This window comes from Accipiter gentilis, chromosome 8, assembly GCF_929443795.1.
Source record: "Accipiter gentilis chromosome 8, bAccGen1.1, whole genome shotgun sequence".
Lineage (NCBI taxonomy): Eukaryota > Metazoa > Chordata > Aves > Accipitriformes > Accipitridae > Astur > Astur gentilis.
In genome coordinates this window covers 19,245,840-19,263,920 of record NC_064887.1, presented here as the reverse complement: position 1 = coordinate 19,263,920, position 18,081 = coordinate 19,245,840, and the positions used below count along the sequence as shown (strand labels likewise).

Below are 18,081 nucleotides of genomic sequence, written 5' to 3'. Positions count from 1 at the left end.
GGAGAAAATTACTGTCGAGCTGGGCCACGGGTGGAAAGGCCTGCTCCCCCACCACGCGGCTCCCTCAGTGACAGTTTGCTCCAAAATTCAGTAGTCTTGACGTTGCTGAAAATGGGAGTTTTGACAAGCTTAAAAGCGTGTTCAGTTACGGAAGGACGCCTTCTGTGACCTTCCACCGTGGAGTGGCAAACGCTGCCTGGTCTGGACTATCTGCTCAGCGTACGCGGTGTCAACCGTGCGGCGTTCACCGAAACCCACTTAAGACTTCGGCTTTCGGATGCCATTACCGCGCTTCCCAGGAAAGCGCGCCGCGGCCGCTGCGCTGAGGGGCGGCCCCGGCCTCGCTCCCTCCCGGGGCGGCTGCAGCGGCCGCGCCGGCAGCCGAGCGGGGCTCGGGAGGTCTCCGACAGCCGCTCGGGGGGACCCTGCCCTCGGACCGCGTCGCCGCAGAGCTGCTAGCGCCTACCGCCTGCTACGGGGAGCGCCCGGCGTCGCGTACGCGTCCGAAGGGAATCGGCGGGCGCGATACGCCAACCGCCGAACGCGCGTCTCCACGCAGAGCATTTAAAGCGGTCGCTAACGAAGGCCGGGGCGGGTGCCGCTCTCCGGCGCTGCCGCCGTTGTGCCCCCTGGCCCCCATTCGCGGCTGTGGGGGCTTTGAGCCGCGCGGGGCGCGACCGGCCTCCGTTCGTGGCCGGCCCGACCGTCACGCTCCCCTCCCCCCCCCCCGCGGGAGGGGTGGGCGTGTGCGTGCGTGTGTGCGCTCAGGTGCGGGCCGGGGGCGCGCGGGGCCCGGGCCGCGCGCGGCGGCAGCGGCGGGCGCGAGGGGCGGGCGCGGGCGGCCGTCACGGCGCCGTCCCCGCCCCGCGCCCAATGGTGGCGCGGCGCCGCCCGCCGCCCGCCCGCCCCGCCCCGCCGTGTGCGCGGCGCTGCCGCGCCATGGGGTTACTCGCGGGCTGGGGGCCGGGCGGGCGGCTGCGCGCCTCCTCCTCCCGCGCACCGCGGGCCGGGCAGTAGTGGCCGGCGCTGGGCGGCCTCGCCGAGGGCTGCCCTCCCCTCCCCTCCCCTCCCGTCCCGTCCCGTCCCGTCTCCTCCCGTCTCCTCCCTCCTTCCCTCCCGGCCGGCCGGCGCCGCGGCGCCCATGGCGTAGCCGCGCTGCTGCGCGCCTGCCCCCGCGGGACGCGGCGTGGACAGACCTCGGGCCGGGTAGGTGCGGCGGCCGCGACCCCCGCGCCGTCGGCGGGCGGCCCGGGCCGGGCGGAGGCGCCGGGCGCCTCCGCGGGGACGCGCCGGCCGCTGGGGCGGTCGCGGGCTGTGCGCCCCGCGGCGCGTCAGCCTGCGCGGGGCTGAGCGGGGGGCGGCAGCGGGCGGCGGCGCTGGGCGCGGCGGCAGGGCCCCCGGAGGGTCCCCGGGGGGGGGTGGGCCGCCGGCTTCCGCGGAGCTGCCGGGCTCAGGGGTGCGGGACCTGCGAGGGGGTGGGTGGGACGGGCAGTGTCCGCGCGTGGGCGGTGGGGCGCGCTGGCAGCGGCTCGCCGGTCCGGACCGGACCGGACCGTGCAAACGTGCAGGCTCCGTGCGAGAACTCAGTGGAGAGGCGTGAGGTGGGCTCGCGGCGGGTAGAAGCCGCAGGTGTCCCGAGGAAAATCGTTTGCGCCAGGCCGGCTGGTACCTGCTGGGCGAGTTCCCCACGGGCACCGAGCGAAATCCTTTACAGATGCTAACGCTGCTGCGCCTATGGGGGCCGTCGTACCCTTCATTCAGGAGGCCAGCTGGGAACTTAGTAATATACTAGCAGAGCGTAAATTCAGCGTGTGCGAGAAGAACGCGAAGGCCCCTATCGTGTCACTTTGCTGCAGTTTCACTGAGGAGTTGTTGACCTGTGGGATTTACCCTTGCGTGTTTTGCAGGGGATGTGCTGCAGTCGAGGGGCTGCAGCCTTCCGAGTTCATCTCTCCTAGCAATGACGATAATATGCCTTTAAAGTTAGATGCAAATTAAGTAACTTTCTCAACTTTCCCCAGTTTCGGAGGCACTTGTAGTTCCAAAGTTACTGTCGTTGAGGTCAAACAGTATGGGAGATGATACTTCTTGTCTTTTTCAAAAGAAAGGACTTCAGGTGTAGCTGCGCGTCTGGTTACAGCTTTTCCACTTGCTGTGGATGTAACCAGATGTAAATCTACTCATCTCAGTTGTGTTAAGCTCTAGCTGTTATAATTTAATTGCCATCATTTATTGTTTCCTTCTCAAACGTATGGTCATCAGCCCAGTCCAGTTTTGACAGAAACCTCTTGACAGGGTTTGTAACCAGTTAGAGAGAGACTTGGATGAACAAGTGCCATGGTTTTGTTCCAAGAAAGAAATTTTCCTGGTTGGGTCTGTATTTACCCCAAACTAAGTATTTATTTACTTTTTTTGGATGAGGCCAAGCGGGCTGATAGTAGACCTCCTCTGGGGAGAAAACCCAAAGTAAGGGAGCCACCTGCTCTACTATTAGGTTTGGGTCATAGTGACTTAGAACACTGTTGCTATCATAGTCTCTCACACGGGGAAGACTTTAAAACTACACGTGTAAATACAACTTCTTCCAAAGACAAAATCTATTTGTTTATCACTTGCTAGGGACTCTTTATTTCCCTTACAGTCCGTGTTTTTTCCATGGATGCCAGGGACAACACGAGCTGGTAGCTGTGTTTTAATTAGCCCTGCACAGGTGTCCCGTCAAAGTATTTCTAACAAGAGTGTTAGCAAAATGTTAATGGAAGGTGCTTATTCATTTGAAGAGCTCCAGTTTAACCCATGAAAGCTTACAGGGCTTGAATTCTAGCAGAGGAGGAGCTGCTCTTGTTAGGAGGCAGACCTGGGCCGACACCAACTGCTGCCGCCGCCGGTGCTCGGCATTCCCGGCTAGCTGGGGGAGGAAGGGAGGGACGGGTGTTGGAGGGGGGGCAGGTTGTTGGCTTCCTTCAGTGAAGAGTCCTTTACTCTGAAACTTGCTTCCCCCAATTGTTTGCTATAGTCCAACCTTGTTAAGTTTAAAGTGACACTTCAAATTTTTCTCTTCTACTGTGCTTTCTCTCTTTGGGGAGGTCTTGTATGGTCATTGATTCTGATGCACATTTTGTGTGTCCTGAGCCTCATTTAGTCAGAGCGTCTAAATGATCTCTACCATGGATGCGACTTCTTTTAAAAAGTAAGTTTAAATTTTTGTTCTCTGGCACGCAAAACATCTTTTAAGACCCTGGCATCTTGATGCCTACCTCTGGGAACAGTGTTTTGAAGTTAATTGGTAAACCAGCAGGGGGAACACAAAACTTTCTATGAAATCTCTCTTCCTAGCACAGTTGCAATTTGTTAAAACTTTGGGCCTATACTTTTGATAGTATTTCTTTAGAAGATGAGTGTCAATTCACTTGAAAAAAACCCCTCACAGCCTTACATTGGAATAAACACGTTATTTTTGAATGCTTGTTTATTAGTTTGCTCTAGCAGGCATGTCTCCCACTCTTCTGAATGGAATTTTTGTCATGTTAGCCAGAACTGAAGTTGAAAAAACATTTGAGGTTTATTTAAGTGAAATTTCTCTTTGAAGATGTTTGAGGTGAATTAATTAAACCCAAGAAATGATATTTTGAGTAATCCTGTAAAGTGTTAGATAATGAGCTAGACAAAATATTTTTACGGTAAAACTGTTACTGAATCAAAGTTATGATTTTATGTAGAAATCTTGAGAGCTGAAGTTGAGTTGCAAAAAAATTGCATTCTCACAAGAAACTATTCCTAGTATTTAGGGTTTTCATGAGAGAGATTATTTTTAGATATTCTGTTAGGTTTTAAGATAGCTTATTTTGTAAAGATCAACTGATGCTCCCAGCACAGATCAATAATGATTTCTCTTTTTTGATTTGTATTGGCATAACAATTGACTACATCTTTTGTGCCAGGAATGCTGAATGTAAAGGTTGTTGCCAGAGAAGGTTATCTGGATGACATGCACTCATCCATCTAGTCTGTGAAGTCTGATGCAGCCAAATGGCAAATACTTAAAGGTATGGGTATACAAACAGATTGCTGAATGCTCAGTGAAGAATGGGAATTTGCAGCATGTCAGCTATTCTCCAGTAAGAGCCAGGGAACGGACTCTTACCCTGCAGTAAATGTGAGATACCTTGCTGCTTATACTTGGGGTTAAGCTGTCTTTTACTGATGGTGGGGTAAAAACATGCCTGGGAGCATTTGCCACGGAGTAACTGATTTGCTACTTCTGAGGGATAACAACTGTATATTCTCCTAGCATTAAGTTTTGGAGCAAGTGGAGACAAAATATAGTTCAATTGAAATCAACAGTCCCAGGTCAGGTTTAAAGGAAGCTCCCCTGGTTCTGGAATGGCACTGACTGCATACCAAGGTATTAAATGAATATGAATTTTCTTCCCATTGTTTCAGTGACCAGGTATACCTGTATTCTAATGGCCACACATTCTTTTCTAAGACCGTTATGTGACATTACCAGATACCGAAGGTACAAAATGATGCATGTTAAGTTCCATTGACAATCTCCCTCTTCCATCGTTTTTGTGGAATCACAAAACTTTCTCCTCTATGTGGTTCTCTGAGATGCTGAGGTACCTAGTTTGTAAAGTCAAAGTGAGATTTCTGTTTTAATGTTATTTGAAAATAGCACTAAAGCCTTGCCTAATTTGTCTTAAAATTCTTTTGTTTGATATCTCCAATAATATTCTGTTAACATTTAAGACAAATTACAAAGTCTTGGGCAATTTATATAGATCTCAGAAAATTCTCTGTTGGATACAGATTGCAAATATCTTTGCAATCACATTACTTCTGATCTAGTTCCACGAAATATTTGGGTATTATAAATAGGCATTACTTCTATAACAGTAGTATTTGTGGTGTTTAACAGTGGTGTGCTAGTTTCTAGCCACTTCATGAATAGAAGCATGTTTTGCCATAAAAACGTACTAGCAAAGAAGTAGTGCAATTGGAATTGCTTTATCCATAACTGTGGATTCACATTTTTATGTGCTGGCAGTCATCCAATAGAGCAGCATTTCTTGTGCTATTACAGCAACAATTAACTCTATGGTAGCCAAAATGAAACAGATTTGCACATCTCTGGAAATCACTGAAAGAGGGAGTTTAAAGCTGCTACCTTGTATATAGCGCATATTTTTTGTTTCCCCTCTGGCAAAATAGATTTTGTTTTTAAAAGAACATCCTTTATGACCTTGAGTATCTAAATAGTCAGATTTGTCAGGTTCAGAAGAAAACATTTTATATATTGAATTGTAAGTGTTATACTGTTGAATTTACTGCTTACAAATAATTATGTCTGGCAAAATATGCTAGTTTGATGTATTTATAATGAAAAATGGATTTATTAAGGAAAATGTGAAAACCATTATTTTATGTTCATTCTGTGGATAGTACTTAAAATGAGCTATATCTGTTTATTATTAACAAATTTAATTCTGTTATATTTAGTACTTCTCTTTAATAGTCTGCCTAATTTCAGTACACTAGTTGGCCAAGTTCAGATTTTATTTTATTTTTTTTCCCCTCTCTCTCTGTTGCAACATGTTGTAAGATTTTGGGAGTCAGCTGGAAAGGGCCCCTCTTTCAAATAAGTTTAGTTGTGACCTCGGAAGAGACCTGTTGAGATTGCAGGAGAATAGCTTACATAGAGGTCATGGGTGTGAAACAGGTTAATTATAGAGCTAACATGTATCGGTTGTTTTTCTGCACAGAAGGCAGTGATACATAAGGTATCTTTAATGATACTGGAAAAGAATGGCAATTCACTCATACTCTGGTTTCCATTGTAAGCATAGGCATATTCTGTTGGAACTCAGTGTAGGTTGATTGTGTGAGTTAGGGACAATAAAAAAAATCCCAACGTATCCAGTGAGTTTACTGTATAGTATAGATCTGCTAAATACATGTATGTATTTGCCAAGAAGCTTAAGGTAGATCGAAGGTATGCCCTCTTTTGTCTTAGATTTATAGAAGTAATTTATAGACTATAGCCACATTTGACACAACATGATTGAGAACTATGGTAGTATTTTATCATCAGTGGAATACTTTGGTTTTGGTAATGCTTTGAGTGAAGCAAAATTCTGTTTTGATTTACAAAACAGCTATTGTGGTATTTGAAAAGATGGGTCTTTTATTACACGAATGGACAAAGTCACTTCAGTATGTACAGCTTGTGCTATGTGATGGATTAGTTCCTCCCTCCAGTTTTTAAAATGACCAGTCTTTCTGAATACTTGTAGATCTGGTGGTTTGATTCACTCCAATGATGAGGTATGGTGATTTCCTTCTGGAAAATTATATGGGAGTAGTATATCTCCATTACGAGTGGAACGTGCCAGTGATGCATATCTTGATTGAAACAAATCCTCATCACAGTGCTTATAAGTGATAATTTTTATGAAAAAAGTTTTGCCTTGACCTGAATGTGTTTCTCTGCCCAACAAATTAAATTACACTGGTTATTTGGCAGACAGCTAGGAGAGGGTAGACTACTCCTACGCAAAGGGAAGCTCCTTTTGACTCATTCTTTTAACTGTGTGGCACTTTAAGGTCTTCCTTGTTTGTGTGGGAGAAGTTTCCTATCTTACAGATGTGCATCTGAAAATTTAGTGGCTAACAGCTAACTTTTGATAAATGCGTTTAACTTGTGTTCTTGTTTAGCAACCTAAAGAAATAATCTATTAATCTACCTACTTTCTAGAGTAGGCCTTATTCGAGAGAGCAAAATTCAATACACACTTCTTTTGTTTTTTGTTGTTGTTTTTTCCAAAATGTGGTTTTGATAATGCATGTGATTAAAGTACCTAATAGTTAATATTCTAACCTGTTAATTTACATCTTGTAGTATCTTACAGCTAGTGGCAGTGGGGAGGGCTGATTTGTATCACCTCGTCCAATTCCCCTGTAATGGGAAACGCAGATTTTCAATCCTGTTCAATTCGGTGGCCACCTCTTTTTTTTTTTTTTCTTTCTTTCCCCTCCCGCAAAGAGAATTGCATCCTTATGTAGTGAATTTATGCTTAATGCCATAGTCTTCCTTTTCATTATTACCCCTTGTGGGTTTCTCACAATTAACCCAGAGAATTTCAGGTATTTATAGGCCATGGTTTCAAAACCACTTTTCTACATGTATAGAGGTCACTTCAAGATTTTAAATCCAACAGAGACTGATTTAGCTTTTTTCCTGGTAGAAAGGTTCCAGGTAGAATATTTCTAGATACAGTTTTAGGTTTTTGCAGTTTAGTCTTGAAAAAATAACAGCACCAAGGATTCACTGACAGCATAATTTGCTGAGATCTCTTACCCTGAGTGGAAGAAGTCTTGCTGAGTTGTTGGTAACTTTCCATCCTGCTGTGGTTCCTTCTCCACAAGGAGGTGCCTTCCCTAGGGTTATATCTGTCTTGATAGGTACGTTAGAGCTGTTATCTGTTTAGTTTAGGTGTACAATTAGAAACGGAGCCAAGTAAAACTTAAGATAAATGAAATTTGTGTGAGGATGTTGGCCGCTAGTGTGTTTATGAAGTAAGATAGTCCACTGCCAGGAAACCTATTCTGTTTCCAATTAGAAACCATTAAAAAAAATAAAGTAATTAGGCCAAAGAAATTTAACTATGAGGAGGGAAAATTGTAGAGATTTGTTTCATGCAATTTATGATCTTGTTCAGCCTGAAGATTCCTGTGTGGTAGAAATGTTTTTGTTTCCAGGTAAACTTTTCAGAAGCAGCAGGTCCCATTTAAAAAAACCATGAGCCTGGTCCCTGTTAGTTTTGGTGAGATATTATTGGTTGAGTTCATTGGGAACCTGTGTTTTATTTAAATGTAGATTTGAGACTTCTAGATTTCTTGGGCTGCCATGAAAACTTTTTAACTCGGACTATGTATCTATGTTTCTAGAAATCTCTGCTTTTTTCTTCTTCCTGCTACGTGAATGTTCATCAGGAAGATGGCATATAATTGTGCCACTGGTATTCCCCGATACAAGCAGTGAGATTTTTTTCATCCATCTTCTAACTAGAAGATGGAAGCAGAACTGTCTAAAGTAGTATTGCCTTTCTAGGTAGGTGTTATGGGGGGATTGCTATGGCCATGTTGAGGTCCTGTTAGACTTTATTGCTTGTGAAAAAATAAACTAACTGCAAGTTGCACAGAAAATATGTTGCAGAAGCTGGAACTAGATTGCAGATTGCTCGAGCCGTTGTAGTATAAGAACTATACAGCATTCCAACATCTTGTTTTCTCCACTCCCTTTAGAGATGCTCTGATGCAGGATGTCCCTGAGGGCTCTACGTTAAAGTAGAAAAGTTCTGATTTGGTACTCAAGTTGTATGTAGGATGTCTTTGTTAAACTGTGTCTTCAGTGCCACGTGCGCTCCCTTCTGTAGAGATTTGGTAACCTCTAGGAATTTCTGCTGTTGTCAAAAAGGAATCTGTTCCAGTCTCCTCCCCGTGGAAGAGTCTTGTGTACTCCTTCCACTAAAAGACTCCCGAATGCACTTCCTTCCCTTCCACCTATTGAAACCCTCCTACATCCTGATCCTGTAAGAGGCTATTCTCTTGTTTACACTTGGTAAGCAAAACCTTGCCCCTCAGCCTACAAAGATTCAGCTGCGTACCTCCCTGTGTTCGGGGGAAGGGAAGTCCTGAGAACATACAACAGTATGATTTTTACCCTGTGTCTGTAAACTGTAGCTTACTTTTGTGCTGTATTGTGCAATGATTATTCTGAAGCTGAAACTTCCACAGTGTCTGGTGTCATGACTTTATTTTTCTAATCTAAACTCACAGCAATTCAAGTCAGGTGATTAAAAAAAAAAAAAAAAAACCCCACAAAAAACCAAACCCATTAGGAAGCTGAAGGGAAAGTTGGTTATGAAATGATACTGAGAATAGACACTCTCATCCACACCAGAGCTTCATGCTTGCTGTGGGCAAAATACGTACCAGGTAACAAAACCAACCTGAGTAAACTGTTACGAAAAAGGTGGAATGATTTCACATCTTTTATGGACTCATTTGTGTGTATTTTGTGGCTTCCTGTAATTTGACAGGCTACGTTGTAATATATTTATTAATAAGAAAATAAATAAACAAAATGTTAAAACAGAAATCACATGGTATAGAGGGGCACAATTGCTAAATGGCATAAAACATCTTCCCTTGGCACTTGTCCAGTTCCCATAGCCTTTAACTGTGACTTGTTGAAATGTCCCATTACAAGCACAGCAGCATGTGAACTGCAGGACATCAGAGTTACTTTTTCCCTGGGCTTTTGATACGTCAGGAGTTTTAGTTTTATTACTGTTCATATACTCCCTGAAAACAGAACCAATTTGTTGTTTCTAAACCAGAATCTGTCCCCTTAATAGTTTGAGTAAGTTACTGTTTTGAGTTCTGAGTTGTGGAACTTCATGTATATGCCTTGGACATAAGCATTAAAAAAATACATACAAATTTTCAATTCCACATCAATATTTGCTAACCCTATTAGTCAGATTTTTGATCTGTACGTGTGCAAATCACGCAGAATTGACGGAGGATAAATAACATATTTCTTTTTTCTTAGATGACAAAATGCATATTTAATAGCAGTGGGGTTATAAATAAACTTTCAAAAATTGTTCTAAGTTTGTAGAACTGCTCGTGTAGTTATCCATTTCTGTTGGTTTTTTTTGGTTTTTTTGTTATTGAGCTTGGGTGTACTTGATTACAAATGATTGCCTGTTCTACTTAAGTGTGGAATGCATGTATTCATTGCATCCACATAGGGAACCAACATGGACAAATGGGAGAAAAACTGGTTAAATGAGTTAAATGGTTGCCATGCATAAAACAAACAAACAAAAAGCGAAAAAGCTTTGGCTGTGAAGGCAGCCTTGGATGGCCTAGAAACTTGGGTTCACGTTGCTATGGCAAAACAACACAAAGGGATAGATCTTGTTGGCTTTGCTCAAGTATCCCCATTCACTTCAGTGGGACTTGTGATGTGACTTACAGGAGGAGGAGTTTTGGCTTGCTTTGGTAGAGAAGCATCTGTTAGCAGCGTTGTAGAGAGCTGTGCAACCTCTGGCACCGTGCATGGAAAGAGAAGGGAATTACCAGAGTCCATGTCGATAAGGAGGAGAGGAAGTGGAAGTTATTCTTCAGGCAGTAAAGGAAAAGGTTAGACAACAAGAAGGATAGAGTTAAGGAAGGGAAGAACTTGTATGGGAAAGGTAGGTGGTGATTAAAGAAACAGATGGAGACTATTGGGGAAAAGGCTTAAGGGAACAGAAATAAAAGGGGAATATAAAGCAATAAGAACCCAATTCAGCAATAAATGTGGCAAATTCCTATGCTATAGAAGCCTTTAATAGGAAACAGAAACATCCCTAAATCTGTGACTGTGGCCACTGCAGGCATATATATTGCTAGGTTGGACTGTGCAGAGAAGCTTTGAAAAAGTAGGCAAAAATAAATTTACCAGGAGAAGAAAAGTGGGCAAAAATTGAAGCTAATGAGACCACTGATCTCAAGAAGAATAATATGTAATAGGTATTTTGCTAGAAGTACAGAAGCAAGCTGCGTAGAAAGGTGCTCAAATGTTCTGAAGACAGAGCTTAATCCTAGGGCTTATACTTGGTCATTTTCATGTGTAGTTCTTCAAGGACTTCAGAGCAGAGACCTGTCCCCATTTTGGAGAGCAGTAAGCAGGTGTGGGGGTGGATACCTTTCTGCTGGCAGCAGAACAGCACAGGGTATGATTTCTTAGTAACAAGCCATAGACAATCCATAGACCACAGAGCCTTTCATCCTGGTAACTCCTGTCAGTGAGGTCTGGGAAATCCTTAGTGGAAAGGTGTTTTTTTAAGAGTAAGCAGCATGCTTCTAACTTCTGAATTCTTTGGTCATGTTGTAGTATTAAAGGTAACTTTTTAGTTTGAAGGATAGCTTTAAAAAAATCCACAAAAGACTGGAATTCTGAGGAAGATGAGTAGCAGATTTTTACAAAGAAAAAATATTTTGGTTAAGGTAACGGTAGTGTACTGAAGTGATTTGTGTTTTGTGCTTATTGCTGATGGCCTAACAAAGTCAGATCCTTTTAAATACCATTGAGTTTAAGGAGCCTTTGTTGTCCTGTAGCTTAGAGTAGCAATGATCTGTCCTTCTGTGGCTAGCCTTCAGTGTGTCCTGGTGTCATCCAGAAGCATCGTATTTTTCACTGTTTTCTAGCTAAGCTTTATGCATTAAAATTCTCGTGGACATTAGAGGCTCCTACTTTAAACCAGATTAAAACCTCGTACTTCCTCCTCTTCTTGTCCTCCTGTACTTCAAAATGTGTTTTCCCCCCTTCTACTCCCTCAGTCTTCTTTCAAACCTAATAAAATCTAGTAGTAGTAACATTTTTCCTGATGTTCCCAGTAGCACTCATTCCTGATTGCATCTGCAAAATGATACTTCTCAATGGAACAGGCTCTTTTGTGCTTTTTAGATATTTGCTTTTATTGAGACTAGTGGCCTTTGTGGCAGCAAACTTCAGTGAAAATGACCCCAGCAGACTGTGCCTCTTAGTCTTCAATGGCTCTGGCTGCAGATGCCCTCTTTTGCCAACCTTTCTTGCAGCTTGTAGTAGTATAAAGCATTGGCACGAAAACTATGTTTAGTAAACCCGAAGCTCTCATGTCATCTTCTCTTCCTTGTTGGGATTTTTTGGTTATACTTTTAATATGCCCTTTTGTGATCTCAGTTACAAAAATAGCTACCCAGATATACCCCAAAGGAAAAGAAGATCCTCTTGGAAATTTCTTTTGAATCTCAAATTGACTAACAGTTTTGTTTACTTTTTGGATAAATAGTTTAGGTTCCCAATCCCTTTGCACAGCTTTCTTCTCTTATTTCAAAGGAAACGTCCTGCTATTCTGTGGACTGCCTCAACTTTTCCTAGTTTGCAGGCTTCGCATGTTCTTCTAGTGACAGCAAGTTTCACACTGAAGCAGAATCTGGCATGTTTTGCACCACAGCTGAATTTTTCTCACCTATTTTCATATTAATTTCTCCTTGGCACTGTCAAATGGTCAGATAATAGCAGCTTCATTGCTGAATTCTGTCACAGGTGAGGATGATCAGGTTTTCCAAAATACTGACAAATTGCCTGCTTAGTAGGTTTATCATTAAATGAATTTAGTAGAATTTTCGTGAATTACAATGTCTTTCAAGATTTGAAATTTGCCCTCCTTTTTAAGTTTGTGAATGCATATCTTCAAGCAAGTGAGCCCCTTCCTTAGAAAGCTCTTCCAAATTTTCATTTATGTCTGCATTAGTCACCCTTCACGAGCTGGCAGAATTGGAGTGGAAACCTAGGGCTTTGTGATCGTATAGTGTGTGCTCCGAGTTATACCTTGTAGGTGTTATTATAGGCCAGTGGGTTGTGGTAGGAATCAAATCACTCTTTTTTTTTTTTTTGTACAGATTGAAATATGTATGTATTCTTTCTCCCTTTTAAATAATCTTTCTCAAATCAAAGTTGAATTGAAACTTGGCCTTTTAACATACTTAGGTGGTTGGCACAGAATGGGATTCTCAGATGCTCTCAGCAGCGTCACTTTATCTCCAGTTGTTTCCCTCTGCTCCCTATTTCTGCACACCCTATTGTGTGCTTTATAAAAATGTCACTGAAGAATGAGAGGTTTGTGCTGATGGAAGAGTGATCTAAATAGTGTTTTGTGTTTTCCTATTTAGTATATTACTGAGTGTATGTGCTTGTAGTTGCTCTTTTTCTGGTTTCTCTTTTGTTCCTTCTTGTTGATGAAATGGTCTTATGTGCAAACAGGCAATGAATAAGCATTCTGACACTTGAGTTCCTGACATATAACATCTTGCAGGACATTATGATGGTCTTTTCTAGCCAGTGTTAGCTATAAACCTCATGATTTGCTGTATTTGGTAATTTTTCTTTGTGGCAGCATTTAAAAATTGAGTTAGCAACTAAATACTCTCACTGAGTAAATTTAGGTTTCTTTTCATCTAGAGACATAGCAACAAATTATTCCAGCTTACGTTTGACTTCCCAAATGATGTTCAATGTCTGTCATAAATTCCTTATGGCTTGCTGTTTTGGCATTAAACCTGTTTGATTTGGATTTTCAAGTTCAAAAACTTTTGTGTTAAATAATTGTCCAACACTCTTGTCAACAGTTTATTATTTCTGTTTAATAAAGGTTGGCCTTAATTTACCATAAAGTTCAGTATCCCTCATGGATTTGAGGGTTTAGCTATATAACCTTAGACTCTAGGGGGAGATGAGAGATACCTAGGAACTCATTGAATGCTTCCAGTAGGTTCAGGATGAATAATTTTTACAAACCTTGTAAATTGCCCAAGGAAGCCGTCATTTTCTGAAGTTTTCTGTTTTGAGCTGTCTCTAGCATTGGTTTTGTGTGTGTGTGTGTGTGTGTGTGTTCATCCTTCTCCAGAACTTTTTTTCTTGAAGATGAACCCATCTTCTACAAAATGTCATGGAAGAAATCTTTAGGTAAATCATGCTTATTTGGGGTTTTAGGGTGGACTGCTTTATGAGGCTGTGTTGTTTGTCTTGCTATTAATGATAGAAATTCATTGCAGTGTCTTGTTAACTCAGTCATGTTGTGTGGTAGTGTTGTAGTCTCACCCAATGTTTTTTTTTAAATGTACTGATCCTAGCAACCAGTGAAGAGAATAGTTTGTGCCAGAGAACCTGTAAGTGATGAAACATTCAACCTCAGTAACAGTGATATGTTTTAAGACGGTATAAGCAAAATTATACAGAACTGATGTTGTTACACAAATGATATATAAGTAGGTATTCTCAAAACATTTTTTTTCTCTTAGATTAAGTAACCTCTAATCCTGAGTTCAGGGCTAGTTTGAAAAAAGGACAATGCATGAAAGAGAACAAAATGCAGTTTGGGGTTTTTTTGCGGCTAAGGCTATTTTAAACATACCTGGATAGTTTCACAGGTTCTTAATTTTTGAGGTCAAGGTTTTAGGTTAGTATGACTACCTATTTTCACAGATAGTGACAGTCTCATATAATTTTATTCTGATGGAAAAGAATCTCCAGTTTGGGATACCTAATCATGCATTAGTCATACATAACTCTGTGAATAGCAGATAACAAGATGCCCATATCTTTTTCACTGTGCAAAGTGGTAAGTACACCTCTTCAGAGTCAAGAGTCAACTCCTTTTCCCCAGACTGAGCGCCAGTAGGTAGAAGATAAAGATTACTAGGTACCATTACTAGAGTTACCATTTCTCTGAGGGTTTCCTTCATTCACTGCTGTTGTCAGACAGTGTTTCCCAGCCACTGAAAGGGAGGGGATGAGGAGGTGCACAGGCAAGAGTACCAGTTACAGAATTTCAACCTAAAATATCGTGTGTCAAAAGCAAATGTGCTCCTTATATGGGACGCTGAGCTTGAAAATGACTGTGTGAAACCTCGTGTTGTGATAGACATTCATCTCCTTCCTTGCCTCGTACATTTCTGTCCGACAGAAGTGTGGTGTCTGGGTGCTCCCAGCAGCCTGCAGAGCTGCTCCTGGGCTCTCGTCCCACGCAGGTGGGATCTGGGCCAAGACTGGTCAGAGGTGCTAGGAGCCGGGTGCTGAGCGAAGGATTGGTTGGAGGCTGTAGTTCTGGCCTTGGGCACCAGCAGTCCTTTCTTGGTGGGTAGCTGCAGCTCCCCCGGCACAGGGCAGCGCCATCTCTGCCGAATAACCCGTGGAGAAATTCTGCAAAGCAGTTTCTGGTGTTTTCCTTGTAGCTGTAGGAGTGCTATCAGCAGGTATCTTGAAGTGCTGGTCTACGCGTGCGTTTTCCTTGTGCAGACTTTCGATCGTGCACAGCGCGGCACACGCTGTGTAACAGAGCCTAGCCTTTTGTCTGACTTTGTACTTGATTCCATTTTAATATCAGCAAGAACCTTTTAAATGGTATTCATGTTGTCATGGTTTAGATTTTGGCCCTGACTCAGCGTTTTGCTATCACTTAGCCCCATGATGGTTGTTTGCGACTGCTTGCATTGCTTTGTGGTGAGTGTTAGTGGTTGCTGAGGCACCATCCATCTGTCATCTGCTCCTGAAGGCTGGCAGTGAAGTAGAGTAGATAAGAGTTTTATTTGATTGAATACGATACCAGCGTTCTGGTTCCTTACCTACTTGGTCTATGTGCTCATTCTAGACATCTAGATAACTGAGAATAGATTTTAAAAAAAAAAGAAGTGGAAGAGGATATTGTGCATCTAGTGTTTCCCCTCAAAAATCTGCAGTGTGCATTCTGGGGTCAGAACTGTCGATGTTTTTCATGTCTGCAAGCATCAGCTGTATCATCATTTATTTGTATAGCACATTTAAGTTGTTTTGCTGACCTAGTATATCATGTCTTAAACTCTTAAAGTAAAGATTCTGAACAGTTTTATATTTAGTGTCAAGTAGCAAAGTTTTCAGAATTTGTGATACTGAGAAATGATGAGTTAAATTTATCATGTTACCCGTAAACCAGCTAGAGCACGTATGAAACATTTCTCCATGGTATGATAAAGGTAGCAGCAGATAAATAAACAAACAAATGTTTATATGTCCCAGAGAAAGTCTGAATACTTAAAATAAACATGTCTGAGGCTATGAGTACCATTGGCAGGCTTCAGCAGGACTTCAGAAACTGACAGAAAGGACTCTGGGATTTCACTTTCAAGTAGATCACAACTTGCACAATGTATAATGTGAAAGCACCAGCTGCAAAGAAGTGCTGAAATGCAGGGGGGAAGAGTACTGAGCTATCAGTACCTAGGGTATCTGGCAATATAAAACGCACTCCTCTAGTAGTCCTTTAAGACAGAATTCTGTTTCTCTTGTTACGAGAGAGAATGTTAAATATCTAGTAACATTTCTGTAAGTTATATTTGTATTAAAATGTATTTTTACTTTTTTTGGTAGGCAATTAAAAGTCTGGAAGATTTGATTTCAAAACACACCATAAATTTCAAAGAAAGTAAATCTACATGAAGAGCTACAAAGGGAGTTGATTTGAGAAGATACAGCGTTTGCAAAAATGTCTTCAAGTTGTGTGACTTCAGTGTTTGCTTTGATGATTTTGTGCTTTGCAGCTGCAGGTAGGTGACATTATGTAAATCATACATTCAGTGTAACTTATTTTATATATTCAGAATTATTAATCAAAAATACTTTTTCATGCTGGAAGAATGTAGGTCAGCTAAAGCTTATGTCTAGGTTTTATATGAAACTGTTATGATCATAACTGCTGGTATGGTGATGTGAGGAACAACGCTGTTGCTATAAGAGCATTTTCTTGCACCAATGTTCTCCCTTAAAATCATTGAAGAACTGCAGTAGTAATGTAAATTATTTTGGTAATTTATTTGTTTATTTAAAAAAAAAAAAGATAATTGCATGTTGCTCATATATTATAAGGGGGAAGGTTGCTATGGAAGCGTTTAGGAGTGGAAGCAGGGTAACTGTACCAGCATGATACTGAGGCTGAGCTATTAGCTCTGTCAAGAGGCTGGGTTTATTACCCTGGGTGCAGGGTTGTGCTGGTGAAGCTGACCTAGGGTCTTTCTATAGAGAGGGTGTACTAACTCCGCTCAGTGCTGCCTTCAAGGTCTATGATCTGGAATTAAGTCCAGATCATTTTAGTTCATAAAAAAAATTCTGACAAAATCCCAGAACAGTTCATAAGAGGTCACTGAGCCTGTCCATCCTTCCTGCCCTGTGGGATAAACCTTATCTCAGTCATTCCTGACAGTGGTCTGATCTATTTTAAAGATAACTGTCAATGGTGGTGGCAAAGACCTTTTAGTAACAGTTGTTAGTGTTACTGGAGGTCTCATAGGTTGGGAAGATGCATTGCCATTTATGGGGATTGTTTCTGTCCCACGTTTTGTCCTAGATAGGGATTTTTAAAACAGTGTGTTGCAATAACTTGTGACAGAGAAAGGGAAGATCTATAGAATTCAAGTACCTAATTTATATTGTAGTTTCTTCAAGTGCTGAAGTGATTCTTCTCGGTATGTTTGTTTGTCAAAGTTCTTCCTGTGGTTGCAAGGGGAAGCCTCTTCTTATGTGTTCAGCTTGCATACAGCGTGGGTCATTGGAGAAGAGGCCAAGTGGATATACAGTCAGTCAAAATGAGGTAGTGGGAAAAGTGGACAGATGGCTTGCTTAAATCTGAGATGTCCTCACTGTGGAAAAGATGACCAGCTTTGGAAGAGACAGAGCTGAGCAATTAAATGTGTTAAAATTTGGCTTCCTTTCATCGTCAGCATGGAAAATTATGTTGTTTCAAGCCCTCAAGCCTTGTGGGACTTTCTCTGGGGTTGACCTCCTGAAGGCATCCATCCAACATTAGTAACTTCAATTGTTTAATAGTACGTGATGCTAACATTTTGCAACAGTTTCATTACTGATGAACTTTCAGCAATACAGGGCGTGTCTGAGTGTGTCTGTGGCTTGAGCTGAGGATATGAACGCTGGTCTTGGCTGAGAGGAATAATTACTTGGAGCAAATCTGTGTCATTATAGATGCATAAAAATCTACTGTAAAAGAAAGTGCCAGTGTAGAAAATAAAAACTGTTTCTGTTGATCACAACCACAATTCCATTTTGCTGCTGAGGAGATTGCTTGCCTAAGTCAGCTTACCAGCTTAATTAAAAACCACTAATTTAGAAAGGTTATCAAACATAGTACTACTATTAGAAAGTTACTCAGTGTTCAGAAACCTTAGCACGTCTGTTCTGAAGTTTATTGTGGTTTTTTTGGTTTTACTCCCCAGTTCTGTGTTTTCCTCTGGCGGCTATCCTTGAAACAAACTCTTAAAAAGCACTATGGCCTTGGATATGATCAGATGCTTATTCGTAAGTAGAGCCATAGGAGGATTTTGGCTGGAAGTCTAGTCCAGCCCTGTGCTTAGAGCAGGGCTAGATTCAAAGTTACTACTTTGCACTATCTGCATGGGGGGAAGATAGCTGAAGGGAGTAGAAAGGGTCACGATTTG

General features: G+C 42.2%; 1 protein-coding gene across 2 annotated transcripts in view; it reads left to right on the top strand.

Annotated features, from left to right (window-relative positions):
* Nucleotides 1–1,080: 1,080 nt before the first annotated feature.
* TGFBR3 (transforming growth factor beta receptor 3) overlaps nucleotides 1,081–18,081 on the top strand; it is a 123,495-nt gene continuing 106,494 nt past the window's right edge. For both annotated transcript variants that reach the window (XM_049808328.1, XM_049808327.1), the window contains exons 1-2: nucleotides 1,081–1,206; nucleotides 16,004–16,179. In XM_049808328.1, coding sequence (XP_049664285.1) covers nucleotides 16,119–16,179 — 61 coding nt within the window. In that variant the 5' untranslated portion in view covers nucleotides 1,081–1,206; nucleotides 16,004–16,118. The remainder of the gene's footprint in view (nucleotides 1,207–16,003; nucleotides 16,180–18,081) is intronic.